This window comes from Peromyscus californicus, unplaced genomic scaffold (assembly GCF_007827085.1).
Source record: "Peromyscus californicus insignis strain IS unplaced genomic scaffold, ASM782708v3 Scaffold_7__1_contigs__length_154581171, whole genome shotgun sequence".
NCBI lineage: Eukaryota > Metazoa > Chordata > Mammalia > Rodentia > Cricetidae > Peromyscus > Peromyscus californicus.
Genome location: NW_026294595.1, coordinates 61,417,924 through 61,445,410, shown reverse-complemented (window position 1 = coordinate 61,445,410; position 27,487 = coordinate 61,417,924). Strand labels below are relative to the sequence as shown.

Sequence of the window (27,487 nt, the reverse complement as noted above, 5' to 3'; positions counted from 1 at the left end):
TAGTATTTACTTAAAAAATTTAAATGGATCGATGAATTTGAAGAACTAGATAGTGGTGATAAGAAATTTGCGTCTCATTGGTTTATGTCTTATTACAAGGCCCACTGCTTCTAAACTGTCTTGGGTCACTACTTAGAGTTGTGTTTTTAGTTTGAATGGAAACTGAGCACCTTTCTTGACTGTTGTGAATTAGTATTCCAGACTTGAATGTTGTCTTAATATCCTCGGCCTGTCTTTTCCTTCATCAAACCCTTCCTGTCTTCTGACTGTCAGGGTAAAAGGGACAAGGGCAGATGCTGTCCTGATTCTGGAGATTAAGTTCTTGGCCACAAAGCAGATTAGGTATTTAGCCACTGTCTTGTAGTGAGTAGGAAGTTCTCTCTGAGCCGAAATGGGAGATAATACTGATAAAGTAAGGTTCACACCAGAAGTTTGAACTCCTGGGAAATCAGCAGAGAAGGACAGCCCCTCTATTAATAGTCAGATTCTGAAAGAACCTGAACTCAGGCTTAAATGAGCACTCTTCTTTTTTTTTTCTAAAAGGTATCTAAAGCTTGTCTCTTGATTTGAATGCTATGAATACTGGATATGTATGGCCAGTTTTCCCCCCCTGAAGGATTTAGGATTTCTTTGATCTGAAATTCTCTAATTTTTTTCTCTCTCATTCTTTGCTCCATTTTTAGATGTCAGGAGAAATCTTGTTCTTTGTCCTTTATTTTTTATGGAATGCTTCACAAATTTGTATGTCATTCTTGCATAGAAGCCACAATAATCTAATTTTATTCTAATTTCAGTATATATGCTGCCAAGGTGAACATTGCTTTTTGTTTATAGAGCCCACACTGACCTTGAACTGGCAATTGTATTTTCCTCATTTCAAGTGTTAATGTTCAGGTGTGCACTACTGTGCCTGACTTAATTTCTGTGTTCTGATATACATTCTTGTATTATTATTATTATTTTGGTTTTTCAAGACAGTATTTCTCTGTATAACAGGCCTGGTTGTCCTGGAACTCACTTTGTAGACCAGGAACTCAGAGATCCACCTGCCTCAGCCTCCTGAGTGCTGAAACTAAAGGCATGTGCCACCACACCCAGCATTATTATTATTTTCAATTCTTAACCATTGGAATTAGGCTCTAGATAGCTGGCAGTGAAGAAACCTTAGGTAGTTGAGATTGGAAGGGGAGATAGAGAGGCAGGTAGTATCCATATGCTTTGGGCTATTTTGCAGGTCAGTGGGACATGGATCCAGAAACCTTAGGTTGCTCCAAACAAAGACAGGAGTGTAGCTGATATTCATTATACAGTCAATCCCTAGTTCTTTTGTGTATGGTTTGTAGGGAGATAAGGATGTATTGTAAAGCCTGTGTTCTATAGATTGCTGCTGGTGTCAGGGTGTTAGAGGCAGCCCTTCATTTTCTCTGTTGTCTGCAGGTGTCCAGGACTAAGCCTGTATGTGTCACCTGCAGTGCCCATCTACAATGCCATCATGTTTCTCTTTGTGCTGGCCAACTTCAGCATGGCCACCTTTATGGACCCAGGAATTTTCCCCCGAGGTAAGTAAGATCTTTCTATACTCTCATGTAAGCTCCTTGTCATCATTAAGAATAATTATTTGAGCAGATAACAGTTGATCTTGGGCTTGGAGGGTCTTAGGATTCTGGGATACTGTTACAGGAATATGGGTTACACAGTATCTAGTTATTTGGGTCACTTTGGGTCAAACCTTTTTTTTTTTTTTTTTTTTTTTTTTTTTGAGACAGGGTTTCTCTGTGTAACAGCCCTACTGTCCTGGAACTCCCTCTGTAGACCAGGCTGCCCTGCCTCTGCCTCCCAAGTCCTGGGGTTAAAGGCATGTACCACCACCACCCGGCTTGGGTCAAACCTTTTTTATTCAAATTGTACTTAAGGTTTTTTATAGTTTGATCATATTCTTTCCCCTCCCCCAACTCTTAAGATCTTCCCCATCTCCCTACCCACCCACCTTCGTTTTCTTTCCCTCTCAGAAACAAACAAACAAAACAAAAAAAGGAAAATCAAAACAAAATTAAACCTAAGCAAAAATCACACAAAAAACCAGAGTGTTTTGTATTGGCCTAGTACTACTTCTGGACTTGATACCCCATGTCACTCCATTGGAGAAACTGATTTTTTCTTTCTCAGCAGGTATCAATTGTAAATAGCATCTTGATTAAGGGTGGGACTTTGGTCTGCTTCTTTGGATCAAATCTTTGATTTTTGTTATTTAGAAATTTATTTAGAGCTTGTAGGTTGAGTGGTGTTAGGTAGAGTAATATTTACTATGAATTAGACTGTTCTAACAGTGTGGTACAAACTACAGTGGAAGTATGGGTATGGATCTCTTGAGAACATACACGTGGTGCGGTTATATTTGCCTAGAGAAATTAGTGAAGTTCTGCTAAGAATCAGTGAGAAGACTTTACCAACTAGTACACTGAAAGAGAGGAGGGCAGTTTCAGGCAAAGGAGGTGTTCACAGAAGCTTGTGCCCATGGAATGGTGAAGTCATCAAGGTTGGAGGATAGAGTGTATGGTAAGACCAGAAAAGAAACCCAGAGCCAAATTGTAAAGGACTTCATTTGCTACATGGAGCCTCTGCTAAATATGCTTCTTCCTTTGATACCAAAGGGTCTTTAATTTACAACAAATAATTCTTCTGAGAGTGTACAGACAGCTTTTGGCTTTGGCCAAAATATAGTATAAATAATATAAACCAGATGAAAATTTGAGACAAGTTTTACAGCTTTTTTAGAAGTAGATTCAACAGAATCATTTATGACAGCTTAATGGGGCAGAGCAAAGAATGAAAAAAGATCTGCTACACCGCCCTGGACATGCTTGATCCTGTCTGAACTCAGAAGCCAAGCAAGGCCAGGCCTGCATAGTACTTAGACGGGCGAGGATGGTTTTCTTGTGGTAGTTGCAAGGGTTAGAACTTGGGAGATAAATTGGATGCTGAGTTTTATAAACTGAATGTTAAATAGGCTGTATATTTGCTTTTGTTTTTTCCATGCTAGGAATTGAGCCCAGGCCCTAGACAAGCACTTTATCTCTGAGCTATACTCTCAGACCTAGATAATGATTTGAGATATTCCTTGGTGCAGTTACCCAGTGGGCAGTTGACTAGTGGGAGTTAAATACTTTGTTTTAGGAGTGTGCAGCTATGCTGTTTGAAGCAGCAGGAGTAAGATTACCTAGAGAAAGTTGAGTGAGTTTAAGAAAGACCTGAATTAAGACCTGGTCAGTTCTGCCATTTTTATTACGAGTATAGGAGAGAGAGGAGTCATTGAAGAGGGACTGAACAAGGAGGAAGAGAAAGTAAACTGAAAGCTAAGGAGAGTTCCATCAGGTAACTGACTTACTGTAGTATAGTGACTCAGAATCTCCTATTTGGTTACTAAGAATTGATTCTTTAAAAAATTACTTATTTTTATTTATTTTTTTTTAATTTAATTTTTTTAAAAGATTTATTTATTTATTATGTATACAGTGTTCTGTTTGCATGGATGCCTGCAGGCCAGAAGAGGGAGCCAGATCTTTTTACAGATGGTTGTGAGCCACCATATGGGTGCTGGGAATTGAACTCAGGACCTCTGGAAGAACAGCCAGTGTTCTTAACCTCTGAGCCATCTCTCCAGCCCCATAAAAAATTACTTATTTTTAAACAGGGTCTCACACTGTAGCCTAGGTTGCCCTTGAATTCTGCATTAGCCTCCTGAGTGCTGGAATTATGGGTGTGAGCCACTATACCCAGCTGAAAAATTGATCTTAACAATAGTTAAGTAGTGTATTTATGTATGTATAAGGAAAAGATACAGCTGAATTACAGTTGTTGGAAGGCACTGAATGGAAAATGAGAAAGCAGAATCCGCAAGTATTCAATTTCCTCTTTTAAGAACTAAGCAAAGAAGGCTGAAGATGGTGTAATATTTTAAGAGAGAAGCAGATGTTTTACAAGACAGAAGACTACCATGAGGAAATAGAGCTGGAGAAGAGTGTGAAACCTAAATTGAAGAATGGGAAAAGCTGGAAGTAGGCTTTCCAGTGCATGTTGAAGTCTCATGGAAGGAGTAGGTTCTTTGGAAAATAGACTAGAATGAGAACTATCATGAGTAAGAGGTAGAAAGACCATGAGCTGACAAAAATTGTTACTAATGACATCTCACAAGTGTACATCATTTTTCTTTCTTTCTTTCTTTTTTTTTTGGTTTTTTGAGACAGGGTTTCTCTGTGTAGCTTTGTGCCTTTCCTGGAACTCACTCTGTAGCCCAGGCTGGCCTCGAACTTGCAGAGATCCGCCTGCCTCTGCCTCCCAAGTGCTTGGATTAAAGGCGTGTGCCACCACTGCCCAGCGAGTACATCATTTTTCTAAGTGGGCTTGGGATAGCAAGTGAGACGAGGTTTTCCTGAACATTGCTGTGCTCTGAAAGCATGCCTCAGTGTTTCTGATCATTTGAAATTTCTGTGAGAGAAGGCACTTTGAGTCCCCCAAAACCAAGGAAAGATGTTTTAGTGAGTCATTAATGTTCATTCATCAGATATTCAGTGGCCTAATATATGGAAAGCTGTGATGACTATATGTGATAACTCCTCCCCTTCCCCAGCATTTCTTTGTATATCCCTGGCTGTCCTGGAACGCCCTCTATAGAGGAGGTTGGCTTTAGAGATCAGCCTGCCTCTGCCCTCCAAGTGCTGGAATTAAAGGCGTGTGCCACCACTGCCCAGCTCAGAGAGAACTCTTCCATTTTGGCATATTCCCTTTATTTTAAAAGTTTTTTTTTTTTTTTTTACATTGCTGAGGATCAAACCCAGGACTGTAGTTGAAAGATTTCCTATGTCCCACCTGGTCTGTGGTCGGAACAAATCTTTCCCACCCGAGGTTCTTCTGCAGCTGCTGGGACCCCAGTAAACACACAGAGGCTTCTTTATTTACAAACTGTATGGTCTATGGCAGGCCTCTTGCTAGCTAGCTCTTATATCTTAAATTAACCCATTTCTGTTAATTCAATGTTTTGCCACTTGTTCCGTGGCTTACTGGTCTGCCGGCATGTTATTCCTTGGGGCGGCAGGCTGGCGTCTCTCTCCAGACTCTGCCTTTCTCTTTCCTTTTTCTCTCCTTGGATTTCCTGCCTTCCTCTAAGCTGCCTTGCCATAGACCAAAGCAGTTTATTTATTAAACAGTGGGAACAACATATATTCACAGTGTACAGAAAGACATGCCCCAGCACAGGGACTTGCACATGTTAGACAAAAGCTCTGTAACAGAGAGCTACATCCTTGAAGATTTTACATATGAGCTAGGCATGGTTGCACACTTTTTTTTTTTTTCCTTCGAGACAGGGTTTCTCTGTGTAGTTTTGGTGTCTGTCCTGGATCTCGCTCTGTAGGCCAGGCTGGCCTGGAACTCACAGAGACCCTCCTGGCTCTGCCTCCCAAGTGCTGGGATTAAAGGCTCGTGCCACTGCCGACTGGCTTGGTTGCACACTTTTTTTTTTTTTGGTTTTTCAAGACAGGGTTTCTTTGTGTAGCTTTGCGCCTTTCCTGGAACTCACTTGGTAGTCCAGGCTGGCCTCCAACTCACAGAGATCCACCTGCCTCTGCCTCTCGAGTGCTGGGATTAAAGGCGTGAGCCACCACCGCCCGGCTGGTTGCACACTTTTAATCCCAGCTCTTAGGAGGTAGAGGCAGGAAGATTTCTGTAGTTTCAGGTTAGCCAGGGCTATGAAGTGAGACCATATGTCAAAAACAAACTCCAAACAAACCATAATTTTATATATGTATATATTTTGGCTTATTTATATATAGCATGTATCTACCAAAGTAATAAGACGTCTTTTTTCTTCCATTCTGGGAATTGAACCCAATACCTTGTGCGTGGTGCACAAGAGATCTACATGCTTTTGGGATTAAAGGTATTCGTCACCATGCCTGGCTGAAAACGTCTTTTTTTTTTTTCTGTGACAGTGTTTCTCTATGTAAATTTTTACAAGGCTATTTAGCCTTGGCTGTCCTGGAGCTAGCTCTGTAGACCAGGCTGGCCTTGAAGTCATAGGGATCCACATGCCTGGCAGAACACCCCACTCCCACTCCCCAAGAAAGGGTTTCTCTAGTCGGGCGGTGGTGGCGCACAGCCGGGCGGTGGTGGCTCACGCCTTTAATCCCAGCACTCGGGAGGCAGAGGCAGGCGGATCTCTGTGAGTTCGAGGCCAGCCTGGGCTACCAAGTGAGTCCCAGGAAAAGGCGCAAAGCTACACAGAGAAACCCTGTCTCGAAAAACCAAAAAAAAAAAAAAAAAAAAGAAGAAAGGGTTTCTCTGGGTAGCCTCATCTGTCCTTGAACTCACTCTGTAGACCAGGCTGGCCTTGACCTCAACAGAGACCTGCCTTTGTCTCCCAAGTGCTGGGATTAAAGGCATGAACCACCACGTCTGGCTCAAAAGCTTCATTATTTTTTTTTAAATTTATTTATTTTATGTGCATTGGTGTTTTGCCTACATGTATGTCTATGTGAAGGTGTCAGAATTTGGAGTAATATACAGTTGTTAGCTGCCATTTGGGTGCCGGGAATTGAACCCGGTCGGGTCCTCTGGAAGAGCAGTCAGTGCTCTTAACTGCTGAGCTATCCTTCCAGCCCCAAAAACTTCATTTTTGACAATGCCTGTAGTCAGTTTTCCTTCCCACATTTTTTTTTCTTTTTTAAAAATATTTATCTATTATGTGTACAGTGTTCTGTCTGCATGTATCCCTGTAGGCTAGAAGAGGGCACCCGATCTCATTACAGGTGGTTGTGAGCCACCATGTGGTTGCTGGGAATTGAACTCAGAACCTCTGGAAGAACAGTCAGTGCTCTTAACTGCTGAGCCATCTCTCCAGCCCCAAAAGAAGTGGCTGGTTTTTTTGTTTGTTTGGTTTCCCCCACCTGCACCCACAAGCCCCCTAGAGAGGGTTTCTCTGTGTAGCCTTGGCTGTGCTGGAACTCACTCTGTAGACCAGGCTGGCCTCAAACTCACAGAGATCTGCCTGCCTCTGCCTCCTCTGCCTCCGGAGTGCTGGAATTAAAGGCGTTGTGCCACCACTACCCACACATTTTTTTTTTCTAGGTTAATCATAAAAGTAAAAATTGCTCACTATATATGAGGGGAAAAATATTCTTGAAGTTTCAAAATGGGATAGTTTCTGATAGTTGAAAACTTGGGACCAAGGCAAATTAGGGCTTGAGTAACAGTAGTAGGGGGAAATGGAATTAATAGAGGAGACCATTTGGAGCAGGAGATTTGTTTGTGGGAGAAAGGTAACTATGTATTTGGATATTTATCTTTTAAGATAGATTCATAATATGTAAGCCGAGGAAATTTAGCATATGTATGTCACTTTGTGAGCACTTTTCTTTTGAACCCTACTTCCCAGTGCAGAATAAACTTTCTTCTTTTGTGTTCCCTTAGTGCATGTAGAATTGATCTCACCGTATTAATAGTTCCCAGTCTCCTTACCCATTCAATACTGCATTTCTCAAAGGCAGAAGCCATGTATTTTTTAAAAAATAGTTTTTATGTAAATGTAAATTTTAGTTAAAAATTTATATGCGGGGCATAGTGGCACCTGCCTTTAATCCTAGCACTCATGGAAGCAGAGGCAAGTGGATCTCTGATTTTGAGGCCAGCCTGGTCTACACAGAGAAATGCTACACAGAGAAACCCTGTCTCAAAAAAAGAACTTAAAAAATTTTTTTTTGCATTTTTGTTTACTTAAAATTTGTGTGTGTATATGTATGTTATTTATTTTGTATGTGTGTGGATCAGTTACACATTCTATATGGCACATATGGAATTCATTAACAGATTGTTCTTTTTTATTTTACAAGTTCAGTTTGTTTTTTTTTTTTTTTTTTTTAAATCTTTATGTGCATTGGTGTTTTGCCTGCAGGTATGTCTGTGTGAGAGTGTCAGATCTTGGAGCTGCAGACAGTTGTGAGCTGCCATGTGGGTGCTGGGATTTGAACCTGGGTCCTCTGGAAGAGCAGTCAGTGCTCTTAACTGGTGAGCCATCTGTTCAGCCCTGTTTTTTAGTTTTTTTTTAGATTTATTTATTTGGGCTGGAGAGATGGTTAAGTGGGTAAGAGCACAGGCAATTCTTAAAGAGGACATAGGTTTTCTTCCCATGACTTTATATGGTGGTTCACAAGTCTGTAACTCTACTTCCAGGGGATCTGATGCCATCTTCTGGCCTCTTTAGTCACTGCGTGCATGTGGTACTTAACACATACAAACACTCATCTACATAAAATAAAAATATAGGGTTCAGTCCCTGAACCCACAGTGTAGAGAGAGAACTGACTCTTGAAAGTTGTCCTCCGACCTCAACACACATGTGCCCACACTTAAAGACACACAGAATAATGATAAAATTAAGAAAAAATTGTTTCTATTTTTTCCTGCCTCCCCAGCACTTAGACAGCAGCCTCTTTTTTTGTTTTTTATTTTTGTTTTTTAGACAGGATTTCTCTGTGTAGCTCTGGCTGTCCTGGAGCTCACTATGTAGACCAGGCTAGCCCTGAACTCAGAGATCCGCTTGCCTCTACCTCCCAAGTGCTGGGATTAAAGGAATGAGCCACCACTGCCTGGCAAAATTTTTAATTAAGAAGAATGTATATTCTTGCTGTTCGTGATATTAAAGAAAACCTTTTGTTTTTAACCATGCAATATGTGAGCTGTGGATTTATAAACTATAACATATCGAGGTACTTACGAAGTTAGGTTTTGGGGCTGGAGAGATTGCTTAGTGGTTAAGAGTATATATTGTTCTGGCAGAGACTCTGAGTTTGATTCCAGCACTCACAGCTCACAACTATCTATAACTCCAGCACCAGTGGATCTAACACCCTCTTCTGGCGCGCGCACACACACACACACACACACACACACACACACAAAATTTTAAGGAGTGATGTTTTAAACATCCTTATGTTCCTAGTACTTAATAGTTTGGGCATAGTTGTTTTTCAATTGCTTTTCCCTCTTTTTAAGCTGAAGAGGATGAAGACAAAGAAGATGATTTCCGAGCTCCTCTTTACAAAACAGTGGAGATCAAGGGCATCCAGGTGCGCATGAAATGGTGTGCCACCTGCCGCTTCTACCGACCTCCTAGATGTTCCCACTGCAGTGTCTGTGACAACTGTGTGGAGGTAAGAGCACTGCATGGCCAAGACTGTGTAGACTAAGTTGTCTTTCCTTACTGTAGAGTAGATTCTTTTTTAATTAGAATTTTTATTATTGTATGTGTATGGTTGGTTTTGTCTGTATGCATGTTCTGTGCACTACTTGCATATTGGGGGCCACAAGAGGACGTCAGATCCATAGAAATGGAGTTATAGACAGCTGCGAGCCTCCATGTGGGGAATTGAGCCTGGGTCCTCTGGAAGATTACTCCAGCTCTCTTCTTTATAAAAATAGATTTTAAAAAGGTTTGCTTTTATGTATGTGTGTACCTGGTGCCTGAGGAGACCAGAAGGTGGCATTAGATCCCATGGAACTAGTGTAGAAGGATTTTTCTTTGGGCCGCCAACTTACAAAAAGCAACACAGAGACTTGATTATGAAAGCTCGGCCTTAGCTTAGGCTTGTTTCTAACTAGTTCTCTTAACTTAACACATTTCTATTAGTCTATGTGCTGCCATGTGGCTTGTGGCTTTTACCTCTCCTCCTGCATGTCCTGCTTCTTCTGCATCCAGCTGGCAACTCTCCAACTCTCTTTCTTCTTCCTAGAGCTCTCTCTTTCTGTCCCCAGAAGTCCCATGCATACCTCCTGTCTAGGTATTGGCCATTTAGCTTTTTAAAACCAATCACAGTGACATATCTTTATACAATGTAATCAGTTATCTTACAAAAAACTAGAGTTACTAATGGTTGGTTGTAAGCCACATGTGGGTGTGGGGACCCAAACCCAGGTGCTACCAGAACAGCAAGTACTCTTAACTGGGCCATCTTTGTACCCCCTAGTGTAAATTATTTTTTCTTCAAAGATTTATTTTTTTAAATTATGTGTATGTTTGTATTTGCACATGAAGTGCCAGTGACAGAGGAGGCCGAGGCCAGGATCCTCCTAGAGCCAGAGTTACAGTCAGCAGCTGTAAGCTGACTAATGTGAGTGCTGTGAACTAATCTCAGGTCCTCTGCAAGAGCAGCACACACTCTTAATCACTGAGCCATCTCTGCAGTCCCTAGAATAGATTCCTGAAGTATAGTCCTGACAAGCTGCCCATCTGCATGGTCCAGCTGAATCAAATTGTATTTGGAGTACTTTAACTCTAATAACAACTTTACTGACCCCAAGATTCATAGTTTGAGCCTTCCATCCCATGGTTACATAGTGTTACCTCTTTTACAAAAAGCATGTTCGTGTTATAGTTCAACTTTTCTAGCTATCCTTCTGTGTTGTCTTATTTTTATTCCTATGAATCTCAAATGTTTTGCCAACATTTGTCTCTTTGGTCACATAGATTTTTTTTTCCCCCTTAAGCAAGGACTTGTTATGTAGCCCTGACTGACCTAGAACATACTATATAAACCAGGCTGGCCTCAAACTTGTGGCTTTCCTCCTGTGTTGCAAGTACTGGAGTTGTAGACTTGTAGCACCATGCCGATGATGAATTTGAGAACTTGGGTTTTGGCCAACCTCTAGAAGGGCTCTCTTTCAGTTAACAGAGCAAGAGAAACTTCTTTGAATATTTTTAAATTTAATTTTTTAAAACTTTAAATTTTTGTAAGTAAATGGTGAATATGAATACTAAAAGTAGATTAGAGTTCTGTTACTTTGTTCCTCTTTTCAACAGAAGGGATCTAATAATGTTTGCTTGTCTTTTTTTTTAAATGGTTTTGTGTGTGTGTGTGTGTGTGTGTGTGTGTGTGTGTGTGTGTGTGTGTGTGTGTACGTACATGTGCCTGGCACACATGTGAAGGTCAGAGGACAACTTGCAGGGATTGATTGTCTCGTTCTATCATGTAAGTCCCAGGGATTGAACCCAGGTTGTCAGACTTGGTGGCAAATGCCTTCACCTGGTGAGACCCTAGTCTGTGTTTTAAGGATACCTTTTCTTCTATCTCTTTTTTGCTCCTAGGAATTTGATCATCACTGCCCCTGGGTGAACAACTGTATTGGTCGCAGGAACTACAGATATTTCTTCCTTTTCCTCCTTTCCCTGACAGCCCACATTATGGGTGTGTTTGGCTTTGGCCTCCTTTATGTCCTCTATCACATAGAGGAACTCTCAGGGGTCCGCACTGCTGTCACGTATCCTTGGAGGCCTTTGGCTTGTGGGATGGGGTTGGGAGGGCAAGTTGTGTCCTTGAGTCAATAAATTTAAAGGGCAAGTGGTCACAATAGAACTGGGAAAAACAAGATAACATTGCTCTATTTTCCTTGACTACTTGGAATCAGAATGGCAGTGATGTGTGTGGCTGGCTTGTTTTTCATCCCTGTTGCTGGCCTCACAGGATTTCACGTGGTGCTGGTGGCTAGGGGGCGCACAACCAATGAACAGGTACTAGAGCTGCAGGAGACTGACGGCATGTTTCAAACCCTTAGCTCGTGAAGAACATAGCACTTTCACAGACAGAACCTCAGCGAATACTTGTGTGATGTCGAGATTTACAGTAGTGGGCAAAGTGGTTGAAGTAGGCCTAGGTCATCAATAAGTGGATTTAAAGCTGGGAATGGTGCTGCACATTTGTAATCTTATTTAGGAGACTGAGGTAGTAGGATTGAGCTACTTGGACCCTGTCTTCAAAAAAGGAGGAAAAATAACCTTAAGAAATTGCCATGTTCTCATTCTTTTAACAAATATTTAGTCTGATTTTATAGAAACTAGTTGGCACAGGCTTTAAAAAACACGTAGTACTGCTTAAAGATGATTTTTATGCACATAATAACTAAACCTTAATTGCTTACTCTTATCTTGCTGTCAGCCTTCTGTTATCTGTGAATTCTTTAGGTTCAATAAAATATAGATGGGAGTAGACTTGGAAGGAAAATTGCATCAGTACTGAATATATACACCCTTTTTCTTGGCCTTAATATATTAATTATCTAACATACTGTATTAGGTATAATGTAATAGTATAATGATGGAGAGATGAATTAGTGTATATAACATGTACATAGGCTATATGCAAATGCTGTGCCAATTTATATAAGGGAATCTCTGGATTATTTTAGTCAGTATTCAGAAAGTTACTTAATCTCATTTTATACAGGAAGCTGATGTTGAGTGTTGGTTTCCATAAGGTAGACCTAGAATTTCAATTGAGAACCCGATTCTAGAATCCTTTTTTTCTTTAAATTTTATTTTTAGTTCTTGTTTGCTTGTTTGTTTTGGTTTTTCGAGACAGGGTTTCCCTGTGTAACAGTCCTGGCTGTCCTAGAACTCATTTTGTAGATCAGACTGCCTTGAACTCACAGAGACCCCCTTGCCTCTGTCTCTCAAGTGCTAGGATTGAAGGTGTAAGCCACCACCATCTGATGAATCCTCAGTCTTTTTTTTTTTTTTTTTTTAAAGATTTATTTATTTATTATGTATACAGCATATATGACTGCAGGCCAGAAGAGGGCACCAGATGTCATTACAGGTGGTTGTGAGCCACCATGTGGTTGCTGGGAATTGAACTCAGGACCTCTGGAAGAGCAGTCAGTGCTCTTAACCTCTGAGCCATCTCTCCAGCCTAGTCTTTTTTTTTTTTTTTTTTTTTTTTTTTTTTTGAGACAGGATGTCTCTGTGTAATTTTGGTGTCTGTGCTGGATCTTGCTCTGTAGACTAGACTGGCCTCGAACTCACAGAGAGCCGCCTGGCCCTACCTCCCTATGATGGGCTTAAAGACGTGGGCCACCACCACCCAGCTGAATCCTCATTCTTAATCATTACAAGTATCACTTTTGTACTTGAAAGAATGGCTACACAATACTTTGCCTTTTGGCATAGTCTGACGTATCTGGTTCTTTTTATCTCCAAGGTTACAGGTAAATTCCGGGGAGGTGTGAATCCCTTCACCAATGGCTGCTGTAACAATGTTAGCCGTGTCCTCTGCAGCTCTCCAGCACCCAGGTACACCGACATCCTTGGGTGTTCATGCTTAGTCAAACCTTTGTCTCCTTTGGGCTTGTTTTGAATAAGGGAAGTCTGATAGAAAATGGCCTTATAGGGAAGGGTTTGCTCTAGAATGGTAAGTACTACAAGGAAGAGACATGCTGATCTTTTGGTTGGTGAACTCTTGAATTTAATTGATACTGTGTAGCTATGGCTAATTGCCTTTGAGAATTGAGGATGCATAAAATTTAACTCCAGAGTGCTAGATACCTGCTTATAAAGGCCTACTCCTGCTGAAGATGTTCACTGAATCAAATTAGTTTAGCACTAAATTTTACACTAGACTTGTAGGACTGTTTTTTGAATTGATGCTGAAGATTAAACTGAGGGTCTTTTCTTTATGCCTGGGCTGTAAACCCCAGTCCATGACTGTTTATTGCATATGCAGAGTGCTTCCTTCATATTTGGTATGCAAGTAGAAATTTTGAATGAAATAGTAAGTGAAAGCCTTCTCATTCTTTCTACACAGGTATTTGGGGAGACCAAAGAAAGAGAAGACAATTGTAATCAGACCGCCTTTCCTTCGACCAGAAGTGTCAGATGGGCAGATAACTGTGAAGATCATGGATAATGGTATCCAGGGAGAACTGAGGAGGACTAAGGTGAGGAACAGGGAAGTAAAGGTAGCTAAACCCAGGGAATTTCATCCATGATAGAGAGAGAAATCTGCATTGAGTGTACATCTTTGTGTTAAAGTCACTTAAATATAGATCTTTTCTCCATTAGATTTCAAGTTCAGTGACAGTAGACACTGATTCCATTCTTTCATGTCTTCATAAGACACAGTATCTTTCGATGATAGATGCTCAACTTTTCTTTGTCTGTTATCCCCAAACGGACTCTTTTCCCAGTTTAGAAACATAACTGGTTCTCCAGTACTTTTCTTATGCCAATTTAATGTTACCTTAATGCAGTTTCTCAATCTGATTTCCCTCCGTTTATTAGTCTAAAGGAAGCCTAGAGATAACAGAGAGTCAGTCTGCAGATGCGGAACCTCCACCTCCTCCTAAGCCGGACCTGAGCCGATACACAGGGCTGCGAACGCACCTCAGCCTGGCTACTAATGAGGGTAAGTGCTGCCTTGATACGTGAGGTTCTAGAGATAGAAGACAGGGACGAGGTACCATGTAAACTATAGAGAAGATAAGGGCTGGGAGGTAATACTTGAATTATGGCTTACAACACCCAGCGAATGGAGTTTTTCTTTGGATAGCTAAAAGGAGGGCTGCCAGTTAGCAATAGACAGTGATTTGGACTTTCCAGAGAATTACTTTTTACAATTTTATATTATATATGTGCATGGTGTGTGTGGCAGGAGGGTGTTAGGGAGATCAAAAGATAACCTCCAAGAGTTAGTTCTTTCCTTCCACTCTGGATTCTGGGGATTGAACTCAAGTCATCAGATTTTTGTGGCAAGTGCTTTTACTTGCTATGAGTATTCTTGAATCAGAATTTCTTAGAATGTTTGGTGCATTTGCCCACTACAAATTCTGAAACCTGTACAGATCCTTGGGCTTTAAAAAATACCTGCCCTGATCTGTGAGTTTGAGGCCAGCCTAGTGTACAAATTGAGTTCCAGGACAGCTAAGACTGTTACACAGAGAAACCCTGTCTTCAAAAATCAAAATCCCCCCCTGCCCCCAGTGGTGGTGCATGACTTTAATCCCAGCACTTGGGAGGCAGAAGTAGGTGGATCTCTGAGTTCAAGGCCAACATGGTCTACAGAGTGAGTTTCAGGGCAGCCAGGGCTACACAGAGAAATACTGTCTCAAAAAACAAAACAAAAAAAATGAAAGAAACAAGGACTATATAGACCAAAGTGTTGTTGAACTCACAGAAGTCTGCTTGCCTGTCTCCTGAGGGCTGGGATTAAAGTTGTGCTCTATCATACTTGGCTTTATCATTGTTTTTAATTTGTATTGTATGTGTGTGGGTGTTTGGCCTGCATGCATATGTCTGCTCACCACTTGTCTTCCTGTTTGTTTTCTGAGTAGCTGACTGTAGGTCTGTATGTGAAGACCAGGCCCAGCTGAGTCTTTAGACTTAAATTTCAGCAAAATCTTGTTCCCTAGACTTTGCTTTTATTGGGTATACTTGATTCTACCATGTCTGTGTACTTTCAGAAACCTCATGACTGTTAAAAGAATTAACTTGTAAAGTAAGTGTTTTCTGGGTTTCTCCCTGTAGATAGCAGTCTCTTGGGCAAGGACAGCCCCCCTACACCTACCATGTACAAGTATCGACCAGGTTATAGCAGCAGCAGTACATCAGCCGCCATGCCTCATTCCTCCAGCGCCAAGGTACTATCTAATCTAAGAAGTGGGGTCATAACCTATGAGCGGGAACATAAAAACCAAGGGCGTTTTACTGATTATTGGCATAATGGAATTGAATTTCCTTGATGTGTTTTTCATCAAAAAAGGAGCAATGATGAATACTAGACAAAAACATTAATTAGTGTCAAATCTGATTTTAGAAACCACTTCTGTCAAATTACTTAGTCTCTGTAGGCCTCATTTCCAGATCTTAAAATGAAGTATTTGTTCCAAGTCACATTTTGTGTTAAAGGCCAACCATATGATGTCCAAGTTTGAAGTGTACTACTGGCATGTAATTCTGTTCTTCAGTGTCTCTTTGGGCTCTGGTGTCTGGCAGCTGTCAAAGAGTGCTAAAACTGTTTTGTTTTACTCTTCCCACAGTTGAGTCGTGGAGACAGCTTGAAGGAACCAACCTCAATTGCAGATAGTAGCCGCCATCCCAGCTACCGCTCAGAGCCCAGCTTGGAGCCAGAGAGCTTCCGGTCTCCCACTTTTGGAAAAAGCTTTCATTTTGATCCACTGTCCAGTGGCTCACGATCCTCTAGCCTCAAGTCAGCCCAGGGCACGGGCTTTGAGTTGGGCCAGTTGCAGTCCATTCGTTCAGAGGGTACCACCTCCACCTCCTATAAGAGCCTGGCCAATCAGACACGCAATGGAAGTCTATCTTATGACAGCCTACTCACTCCTTCAGACAGCCCTGATTTTGAGTCAGTACAGGCAGGGCCTGAGCCAGACCCACCTTTAGGCTACACTTCTCCCTTCCTGTCAGCCCGGCTGGCCCAGCAACGGGAAGCTGAGAGGCACCCACGTTTGGTGCCAACGGGCCCACCACACCGAGAGCCCTCGCCAGTTCGTTATGACAATCTGTCTCGACACATTGTGGCCTCCCTCCAGGAACGAGAGAAGTTGCTACGACAGTCACCTCCACTTGCAGGCCGTGAGGAAGAACCAGGCTTGGGAGACTCAGGCATTCAGTCAACACCAGGCTCAGGCCATGCCCCTCGTACCAGTTCCTCTTCAGATGATTCAAAGAGATCACCTTTGAGCAAGACTCCACTGGGACGCCCAGCTGTTCCTCGTTTTGGCAAACCAGATGGGCTAAGGGGCCGGGGACTAGGGTCCCCTGAACCAGGCTCAACTGCCCCCTACCTGGGCCGATCAATGTCCTATAGCAGCCAAAAAGCCCCATCTAGTGTCTCTGAGACAGAGGAAGTGGCATTGCAGCCATTACTGACACCCAAGTAAGTATTTGTCTTTTCCTCTTTCATTCAACATAATTAGCAGAAGGCATCAGGTCTTTGGCTGTACATGATTCTAGTATAGGTAGACCCTGGGGATACTGAGAACGCTTTTCGTATTTGATTGCCTTTATGGACAACTCCTCTTTAGAAATTAACACTATCTTCCTGAAAGTTTTATTTGTCAAAGAGTAAGTATATAAAAACTGAAATTAGGAATAAACTGGGGAGAAAGAATCATTTTAAGCATGTCAATAAAGTAAAAGGGACTGAATTGTCTAGGTAAGAAAATGTGGGGAAGCTCACCCCCCACACTAGACCCTTTTTGTGTATGCTTCTGTTTTGTGCATTGTGCGTCTTTTCCTGATGTCTGTTTCTTTTTTTTCCCCCAGAGATGAAGTACAGCTCAAGACCACCTACAGCAAATCCAATGGGCAGCCCAAGAGTATAGGCTCAGCTTCCCCTGGCCCAGGCCAGCCACCTCTCAGTAGCCCCACAAGGGGAGGAGTCAAGAAGGTGTCAGGGGTGGGTGGTACCACTTATGAGATTTCTGTGTGAATCTTGGCGCCTCCCCTCCCCCACACCTCTGCACCTACACCAAAGGGCCTCAGGTGGCCACCTTCCTTCCCTCAAGGGGCTCCCCTACTTTGCATGGACATTTTAAAATCACCGATTCCAAGAGGATGAGGCTTGTTTTACAAAATGCCATGGGGTTGAGGAGAGTCGGGGCCCTGAGACAGGGGTGGCAACCCCTCCCCCCTTTGATCTTTTAAGACCTTCCCTTCTTTGATCCCTGGACCAGACTCAGTGGACATTTGTGCAATTGCTCGCCCTGGAGGGAACCAGATCATTTTTAAACCAGAAATAATTTTTTTTATTATTGTTACGGATTCTATTTTTTTCCTCTTCTCCGTTACCAGGTGTGTGTGTACATATATATATATTATAAATATCAAAGAAATTATATATCTATCCTGGGATGGGAAAACAAGGGAGGGATATATAGATATATATATATAAGGAGGGGGATTTTACTCTTCCCTTTCCTTAGACCAGCAGGAAAAGAGACATTAAAGTCTTCCTTTTCCCCATGGTTCCCTCTTTTGTCCCAGTTATCGACTAAGGAAATAGCACCCTCTGCTGGTGCTAAGTGATTAGGAAAGAAACCTGGTTAAGTCTGGGCTTCTTGGTCAGATAAAGGAACTTGCAGAGTTTTCTAGGCTCATTGACATCTAGTTTCCCCAGGAAAGGGGTCACAGTTCCATGACGGTGGTGGGAGATCAGGAAAAGAGCTTGGCCTAGTTTAGGAAAACATCAGGCAGCCTCCCTCCCCCCATTCTCGGGAGACAGGGATTGTGTGGGCTTAGTGAGCCCCTTCATGCGTCCCTATAACTCACAGTTAAAATGATCTTAAAATCCAAGGCCAGAAGAGAAGAATCCAAAAAGCAATATTTTTCATCATATGCCAAAAATGGGATAGAGAGAAGGAGTGGCAGGCCTAGGCCCCTCCGATTGTCCCCTGGGGTTTACCCCTTAGCCCACCTCAATATGGTGCTGGGTAGAGGGGGTAGCTGGGTTCTGACCTTAAAACAGGGAAGACCCCAGCCTCTATACAGAGACCCTTTAATTTTTTTATTCTGATTAGCCATTTTAAACCAACATGGAATAAAATAAATCCTGATCTAACCAGCTCCCCCTGACTTGTGTTTTATCTGGTTAAGGCAAGGTGAATGGTCTTGTCAAAAGGGAAGCCTCATTCTCTGGTCTGCTTTTATTCTGGCTATCAAATTAAATGCCCTGCTGGATGAGAGAAACCTAACTTTTCATAACAAAAACTTCCTGTCTTTTGAAATCTTCGAGAACTCGTGTCATTCTTTAATTTCCTCTTTAGAAAGTAAAATAGGGGCTGGAGAGGTGGCTTAGTGATTAAAAGCACTGACTGCTCTTGCAGAGGACCCATGTTCAATTCCTAGCACCCACATGTCAGCCCACAACTGTCTGTAACTCCCAGATCTGACACCCTCACATAGACATACATGCAGGTAAAACACCAATGCACATAAGAGTAAATACTTATTTTTTTTTAAAAAGTAAAATAAAAAGCCAGGCATGGTGGTGCATGCCTTTGATCCCCAGAACTTGGGAGGTAGAGGCGGTTGGGTCTCTTGAGCTTGAGGTCTTCATAGCCTGCCAGGGTTACATAGTGAGATGATGTCTCAAAAAAACACAAACCAAAGCTTTTTCCTAAACTACCAAATCCGTATTTAAACTAAAGAATAAGGGGTGGGGGGAGATAAGCTTGCCCAGCATATACAAGGCTTGGGTCAGTCCCAGGAAAAAAGGGTGGGAGCATAAGAAAACAAACACCCAAACACCAGTTGTTTTAAATATACTGGTGATTGTGGGTGTTTTATAATAGTTCCCTGTTGTGTATCAACACAGGCATAAACCTTATCTGGACCAGCTTTCCTGACAGGGGCTGAAGATCATCCAGGCACTGAACATTATGAGCAAAGTATTTTGTGTCTGCTGTGGGAAAATACTAGCAAACTAGCTTTTCAACCACATTCTTTGCTCTCATTTTGATTTCCCAGCCTAAGGAAATGTGATGGCAAGAACCAAAATCTCTTATATCTTAGCAGTCAGTGCCTTGTCTTAAACTTATACACTTGCCAGTCTGTTAAACACACTTTTTTTTTTAAAGAAAAACTTAACAAATGGCATGCTGAAATGAAATTGCACAAGAGTATGAGAGAAAACAAACAAAAAACCCCAAAAACAGCTTCTTGTGAAAAGGGATGTCCATGAAAAAGCCAACTGGACTAAACCATAAAAAAGCATGGCACTTCTCTAAAGTATATTAGTCACAAGCACAGCAGGGGCTGGCCCCTGTCTAGCTGGTAGATGCCCTGAGGCAGTGCCCACGTGCCTGGAAGACAGTTTTTGTCAGCAGGTTCAATATAACAGGAAAGCCATCCTTGGCAGAGTTCAGTGATCCTGTTAGCGGAGGCTGCTGCTGCTGCTGGCCTGTGAGCTGCCCATACCTGGGTGGTCTGGACTATGTCGGTTCTGGAGGAGACAAAGAAAAAGGGAGTAAGAATATTTAGAAACTAAAACCTGGCGCATGCCTTTAATCCCAGTACTCTGGAGAAAGGTAGAAGCCAGCCAAGGCCGAATCTCATTAAGACCTTGTCTCAAAACAACAAAAACCCTAAATCAATAATAAAAGATAAGCCCACTAGCATAGACTTGGAACCTCAGTTGTTTGGGAGGCAGAGGTAGGAGGATTGCAAATTCAAGGCCTGCCTGGGCAACTCAGTGAAATTCTGTCTTAAAAATTATCAATAAACAAGCAAAACAAAAAAATTTTTTTTTTTTTCTTCCGAGACAGGGTTTCTCTGTGTAGCTTTGCGCCTTTCCTGGAACTCACTTGGTAGCCCAGGCTGGCCTCGAACTCACAGAGATCCGCCTGGCTCTGCCTCCCGAGTGCTGGGATTAAAGGCATGCGCCACCACCGCCCGGCTGCAAAACAAAAATTTTTAAAAGGAGACTGGATAGTTCAGTGGTAGGGCACTACCTCAGAGAAAAAGAACAAATGAACTAGCCTTGGCCAATGTTGTAAAAGAAAAATGTTTGCCTTGGGTTTCAATCTTGGGTCCAACTTGAAGCAAAGGATTCTATTTAAGAAGGGTGAGATGGGGACTGAAGAGATGGCTTTGGTTATGAGCATGTACTGTCTTGAAAACCCGAGTTCAGTTCCCAGCAGTTCCAGGGCCAAAGCCCTCTTCTGGTCTCTGGGCACTGCACGTGTAGGGAAACGTATACATAAAACAAACAAACAAAAAAAAAACCAAAAAACAAAAAATGGTTACACCGAAAACTCAATGGGCACTATAATAGCCCTCTTACCTTCTTCTTCTTTTTCTCTTTCTTCTTCCTTTTCCGTTCAGGATCCTCTTCTTTTTTCTTTTTCTTCTTTTTGTGATCTGAATCAGATGGAGTTTCTGTAGGAGGAGATATTAAGAGCCTATAAACTGTTGAGCTTAAGATCTGCTATGAACTCTTAAGGCTACAGGAAAACCCAACACGAGGGAACTGCTTTTTTCTGTGTGTCCAGAAAAGACATGGAGCTGCTGATAGAGCAGCTATGCCAAATCACTGCTTGCCCAAGAAATGTCAATACATGAATTTCTCCTTGGGGAAATCTGGGAGTCCAGAGGAACTAAGCAGACTTGGGCCAGTGTCTTGATCTGAACAGAAGTGCTTCTTACCTGGGGGCACAGGGTCCTGGGTCCGGCTCTGTTTATGCTTATGCTTATTCTTCTTCTTGGGAGGCTGAATGTGCATCAGACGACACTGCTCTGGCAACTGAGGGAACCAAAGGAAGGTCCAGGTGAGTAGAGGAAATCCTTTCTCCCAGACTTGGACAGAAAACTACCTCCATGCCTATTAGGCCTCCCCACTTTTCTTCCCTAAGAAGGGAAGGGACTCACCGGGCCAGTATGGAGGCGGAAACCAGACAGCATGGTCCCTGTGATCGGATTAAAAGAGCTACTAAGAATAGGAGGCTTCTCAATGAGGGAGCGGAGGCTGCTGTTGTCATGGGAGCCAGGGAGATCAATCATCCCTGGCAGGTCAGGCAGGAAGTTACTTAGCTTCTCCTTCACTTTCTTCCCACAAAACTTATTATAGGCCTGTTCCAGGTTGTAGTGTGTGATTAAATTGGTGCTGCCGGTCAGCTCTGTACTGCCTAGAAAACAGCAATAATGAAGTTATAGCAAAAGCAGATGATAATTTTTTGTCACTAACCCAGAAGGGATTGAAGGGAAAAACAACTTTTAGATTTACTTTATGTGTGTGTTTATTTTGCCTGCAGGTATACATGTGTACCGTGTGTGTCTGGTGCCTGCAGAAGTCAGAAGTGGGGATAGGTGCCCTAGAACTGGAGTTATGGATGGCTGTGAGCTGCCCAAGGAACTGAACCTGGGTCTTTTACAAGGGCAGCCCGTACTCCTGTTGAGCCATCTCTCCAGCCCCATGAAGGACTATATTTTAATACTAATGAGGAATCTATTAAATAAGAACATCTTAATCACTGTTCTATTGCTGTGAAGAGACATGACCATGGCAAATCTTAAAATTGTGAGAAAGCACTTAACTGGGGGCTTGCTTACAGTTTCAGAGGCTTAATTCATCATCATGGCAGCATGGTACTGGAGGAGTTGAGAGCTACCTATTGATCCACAGGCAGAAAGAGAGCCTAGACCTGGCATGGACTTGTGAAACCTCAAAGCCCACCTCCAGTGACATACTTCCTTCAACAAGGCCACACCTCCTAATCCTTCTAATCTATTCAAGGAGTTCTACTCCCTGGTGACTAGACATTCAAATATATGAGTCTATTCTTATTCAAACCACCATAATTATAGAATTCCAGCACTCAAAAGGTTTCAGATTTTGGAGCATTCCATACTTCACACTTCTGGATTTGGGATATGTAACTAGTAAAATCTATGCAAATATTCTGAAAAATTGTAAAATTTGAAACATTTTAGATAACAAACACTAAACCTGTGATAATAGCCAGGTGTGGTGGTGCATACCTGTAAGCCAGTAATGCCAGCACTGAGGAGGCTGAGGCAAGACAGTTGCATTCCAGGCCAGCTTGGGCTATATAGTGAGATCCTGTCTCAAACACCCCCAACTCAGTAACATATAACAAACATAAAATATTATACTGTGGGCTAGAGAAATGGAAAAGGAATGGAGCAGGGTAGAGATAGAAACTGAAAAAACAAAACAACCCAAAACAAAACCAGACTAACTAGAATAACTTACATGACACTGTATCAAACAGATATTGTTCCGCATTTTATAAAATGTCTCAGAAACATCTCTGCCTGGATCAGGGTAACAGAACCTTAAAGTTTAGTTACAGCTACACTAAAAGTTACTACTACAAATTGGATGCAGTGGCATGAGGGTCTTGTCAGTGGCCCTCTGCTGGCTGGCTGTGTATTTTTTTATTGAGACAGTCTCTTGCTATGTAGTTCTAGCTGGCCTCAAACTTATGGCAACTTCCTGCGTTAGCCTCCCCGAGAGTGCTAGTGTTACACGTGAGTGCCACCATGCTTGGCTTTATTATTATTATTATTATTTTTTAAAGATTTATTTATTTATTATGTATACGGAAGAGGGTGCCAGATCTCATTACAGATGGTTGTCAGCCACCATGTGGGTGCTGGGAATTGAACTCAGGACCTCTTGAAGAGCAGTCGGTGCTCTTAACCTCTGAGCCATCTCTCCAGCCCTATTATTTTTTTTTTTAATAGGAAGAAAGACTAATCACCACAGGAAAACAGTAGATTTTTGTGGCTGTGACTACCTTATGACCAACATGTTTATTCTTCATGGTACCAAGTATTACCTAGAAAGAACTACTCAATCAAAATACAAGCAACTATAGAGTTCTAATACTAGCTGTCCTGTCTGCCGCTGTCTCCTTTTATCTATGTAATAGGATAATAACTTTGCATTTCATTATTTTTAAGGCTCATTGATTAATTCTGACAACATACAGATAAGATGACTTGTTTATGATCATTTACTTGGGAAAATTCAGGTTCTGAACTGTGAGTCCTTGAGGGCAGAGATGGTGTCTTATTCACATGACTAGTTAGTGCCCAGGTTATACACTAAAATGTTTCTGAAATAAACAATCATTATTTTTCTTCTGGTCTAGTTCTTCCGCCACTGTTTCCTTCTCTTCACTGTCAAATAACTAGAAGAGTGATGTGCAACAGTGTTGGATACTTGGCATTACAATGCCTCTCATAACTGGCACTGCCTTCTGCTTGCCAGGGCTTCTCCTTCCAGATGGTTATGTTTAAGGTTCTGTTGAGAAAGTTCTTGGTGCTTTTCATAATTTCTAAAAAACGGAGTTCAAGCTGATCTAAGTGGCATACACCAGTAATTCCAGCTCAGGAGGTGGAGGCAGGAAGATCAGGAGTTCATGCTCATCCTTGACTACATGAGTTTTGAGGCCATCCTGGGTAACATGACACTTCATCAAAAGGGGAAATTAAGGAAGTAAATATCAGGGAGCTCAGCAGATGGCCCAGATTCCATTCCCAGCACCCACAGGGCAGCTTATAGGCATCTGGAACTCCCATTCCAGGGAATCTGATGCCCTCTCTGACCTCCATTGATACCAGGCACATACATAAGCCATATACACACATGCAGGAAAACATTCATACATATAAAATAAACACTAAAAAAATATAGAAATATGAGTTTAACTCTATTTAAACTGTTAGGTCTTTGAAAATGATTTATAAACTTTCAGAAGCCATGATTCCTGAAAATAAATCTTGAAATGTGAACTCCATGCAGATTCATTTTTTTTCCTTCTTGAAATTCTAAATCCTGTTCACATTACTATGGCCTCTTTATTCCAATTATTGGAACTCACATTCTGTAACTGTAGAAAACAATACTTCTTAATTAAAACAAAACAAAATAAAAAACAGTGATAGAGTGCTTGTGTAGCAATGTCGAAGGCCTTGAGTGTGATTCTCAGTCCTGGGGGGTGGGGTAGGGAAGCAAAGAAACTGCTACTTAAATTCCCATAGTGCAAGCCACTCAAGCCACCTGGTGGCAGTGCATGCTTTTAGTTTTTATTCCAGCACTCAGGAGGCAGACGCAGGTGAATCTCTGAATTCGAGGCCAGTCTGGTCTACAAAATGAGTTCCAGGACAGCCAGAGCTACAGAAAAACCCTGTCTTGAAAAATAAACAAACAAAAAATCAAGATACTTGTGCCTAATACTTTTTTTAATTATCTTTTTTTTTTTTAGATTTACTTTATTTTGTATGTATGAGTGCTTTTCCTGCATGTATGTATGTTTGCCACATGTATGCATGATAGATGCCTATGGAAGTGGTGAGCCCCTGAGTGGGTGCTGGGAATCAAGCCCCAGTCCTCTGCAAGAACAAGTGCTTTTAACCACCGAGCCAACTCGTTAGCCATGGAGCCTAATACTTTTTAAAAAATGATTTATTAAAAAAATTTTTTTGAGACAGAGTCTCTCTCTGGTTTGTCAAGTATGGCGACTGAATATAGGACTTTGTGCTACATCCCCAGGCTTCCTCCTATTCATATTTTTTTTTTTTTTTTTTTTGGTTTTTCGAGACAGGGTTTCTCTGTGTAGCTTTGTGCCTTTCCTGGATCTTGCGCTGTAGACCAGGCTGGCCTCGAACTCACAGAGATCCGCCTGCCTCTGCCTCCCGAGTGCTGGGATTAAAGGCGTGCACCACCACCGCTCGGCGATATTTTTATTCTAACTTAGCTTTGGAGCCTCATCGACCACTACTCATCCATGGAAAATTTCTCTTTTTCTAGGTTTTTGAAGACAAGGTTTCTCAGCTGTTAAGCTCTGGCTGCCCTGGGACTCACTCTGTAGACCAGGCTGGCCTCGAACTCACCATCTGTCTGTCTCTGCCTCCCAAGTACTGGGACTAGAGGCGTGCATGCATCCACCCAGCTGACATCTTGTTCTCGATGTCATTTTGGCTAACAGCAAATTCTGAAAACCATCAGGTTGCTCTTAACATTTTTCCTAAGATGTGTGAAGGATGACTACAAAGTAGTAAGACTGACACTAATGAAAACACAAGCACAAGCCTCAAACCATGATCTCCACTACTAACACCAGCCCTCCCTCCATTCCTACATACCCAGCATCTGCCTCAAGCAGAAATTTAGTATTTGTCAGCTGATTTATGTTGATTAACTGATAAACATGTACAATTAGAACAGGTAATGCGGGGCTGGAGAGATGGCTGAGGCTGTTCTTCCAGAGGTCCTGAGTTCAATTCCCAGCACCCACATGGTGGCTCCCAACCATCTGTAATGAGATCTGGCGCCCTCTTCTGGCCTGCAGACACACATGCAGGCAGAACACTGTATACATAATAAATAAATAAATCTTTAAAAAAAAAAAAAAAGAACAGGTAATGCAAAAGATAAACTGGGGCATGGCGGCACACACATGGAGGCAGAGGCAGGTGGAGTTCAAGGCCAGTCAGATCGACAGAGAATTCCAGGCAAGCCAGAGCTATATAGTGAGACCCTGTCTCAAAACAAACAACTAAAATAAAACTGCCGGAAGACACCTATCACTAAAGCATAGCCAATCTCTTTATGCTTCAGTTTCTCAATTATAAAATACAATATCTATCTAAGAGGGCTATAATAACTGTTACACACTGATGTGAATGTCAAACTATTTTGCTAATAGTTATTGGAATGAACTGAGGACTTTTTCTTTTGAAGCAGGACCTCATGCCACCTAGGCTGGGCTTGAACTCTGGATCCTCCTGCTTGCACCTCCTGAGTGCTGATGTATAGTACCACAAGTCCCTAAGACTTAACATGTCCAGAACACTTCTTGATTTTTCAGCCTGTCAACCTTTTTCTCTCCACAACTTCCTACTCTCAGACTACCATAGCCTCTGCACAAGACCCAATTCCTTTCTTCTTTTATATTTAGTTCTTTATTTCTGTAGGCTCTGCTTCTAACATGTATTCTGTATCCATTTACTTCTTTACTGCTAAGATTTGGTCCAAACCATTATCTCTTTCCTGAACACTGACTGGTAACTTCTGATTATCCCATTTTCATTCATTCTGCTGAATATCTGAAAGTCAATAAATTAGATCATATTGCACCCATGTTGAAATGGCTTCAATTTGAAATTTACACACCCTATATTGCCTTATAAAGGCTTTGCCTATCTCCCATCACTATTGGATTTGTTCGTTTTACTCGAGTCCAAACTGTCTTCTGGCCCTCAGATATTCCTCCAAGCTAATCAAGTTTCTTGTATCTAGAAGTATCTGTTCTCTGTCCACGGGTGGATTTGTTTACTCTTGAATGCTACCTACTCAGAGAACATTCTGTGAAAACACCGCCTCAAGCATGGCAGGCAAGAGTCTCACCACTGAGCCACATGCCCCCAATTTCCAAATAATGGTATGAATGACAGAGTTGGTTCAATTTTAGTATTTTCTTTAAACATGTTAATCTCCGAGTCCCTGACAAAGATGGCAACTTGCTATATACCTGACAGGCTTTAAAATCTTAAAGTCTCCAGAAATGTTAAATCAGGTTTCCCGGGTTCCAAACAATGGCTCACGTTTTTTAGAGTCACAAACGGCAGTCAAAGAACCCAATCACAGAACTTCTCGCCAGAAGTAGTCCCGGATATTCACGCCCACCCCAAATCCACCCCATGAAATCAAGCTATCTCTTAGGGTTATGACTCGCCAAAGAGCTTCTAACTCTTGAGTTGCCCACTGGCCACGCGTCGCCCGTTACCTCACACCTCGCAGAGCAGGCTGATAGCCACACCCGTCACCTAATCTATTATCTGACTGGCTGCTTTTGGCCCCACTACTCACCCGGCAATTCCCGCATAAGGTAGAAGGGCCCGCTTCCAGCAGTCGACTTGTCTGCGCCCGCGGGGGCCGAGGTCGCAGTCGGGGGCGGGGCCGTGCCCGGACCACCTCCCGGAGGGGGTGGAGGTGGCGGGGGCGGCTTTCCCGGCCCGAAGCCTAGGGTGCTTGGGGGCGGTGGGGGGTCAGCTTGAGCTCCAAACAGCGCCGTGAAATTCTCCATAGCACTCTCGGCTGCTGCGTTACCCGGGATCTGGCGTTAATGACTTTCATTGGACAGTTACTTTCACAGAGTACCACCCTCGTCCTCGTAAGAG

General features: G+C 42.3%; 2 protein-coding genes and 1 long non-coding RNA gene across 4 annotated transcripts in view; 2 read left to right on the top strand and 1 right to left on the bottom strand.

Annotated features, from left to right (window-relative positions):
• Zdhhc5 (zinc finger DHHC-type palmitoyltransferase 5) overlaps positions 1-18,403 on the top strand; it is a 30,132-nt gene extending 11,729 nt beyond the window's left edge. For both annotated transcript variants that reach the window (XM_052722843.1, XM_052722844.1), the window contains exons 3-12: positions 1,438-1,559; positions 9,046-9,203; positions 11,135-11,307; positions 11,455-11,557; positions 13,023-13,114; positions 13,626-13,758; positions 14,102-14,225; positions 15,344-15,456; positions 15,856-16,715; positions 17,105-18,403. In XM_052722843.1, the coding sequence (XP_052578803.1) occupies positions 1,438-1,559; positions 9,046-9,203; positions 11,135-11,307; positions 11,455-11,557; positions 13,023-13,114; positions 13,626-13,758; positions 14,102-14,225; positions 15,344-15,456; positions 15,856-16,715; positions 17,105-17,270 (2,044 nt within the window). In that variant the 3' untranslated portion in view covers positions 17,271-18,403. The remainder of the gene's footprint in view (positions 1-1,437; positions 1,560-9,045; positions 9,204-11,134; positions 11,308-11,454; positions 11,558-13,022; positions 13,115-13,625; positions 13,759-14,101; positions 14,226-15,343; positions 15,457-15,855; positions 16,716-17,104) is intronic.
• Positions 18,404-18,772: 369 nt separating this feature from the next.
• Positions 18,773-27,461, bottom strand: Med19 (mediator complex subunit 19). The gene is made up of 5 exons (XM_052722848.1): positions 27,177-27,461; positions 21,206-21,462; positions 20,984-21,080; positions 20,622-20,716; positions 18,773-19,781 (listed from the first exon to the last, which is right to left on the bottom strand). The coding sequence occupies exons 1-5, from the start codon at positions 27,391-27,393 to the stop codon at positions 19,713-19,715; spliced, it is 735 nt and encodes a 244-aa protein (XP_052578808.1). The 5' UTR covers positions 27,394-27,461; the 3' UTR covers positions 18,773-19,712.
• LOC128100560 (uncharacterized) lies at positions 20,997-23,443 on the top strand. The gene is made up of 2 exons (XR_008214833.1): positions 20,997-21,105; positions 21,589-23,443. It is a non-coding gene; the product is annotated as an uncharacterized LOC128100560 (long non-coding RNA).
• Positions 27,462-27,487: the final 26 nt, after the last annotated feature.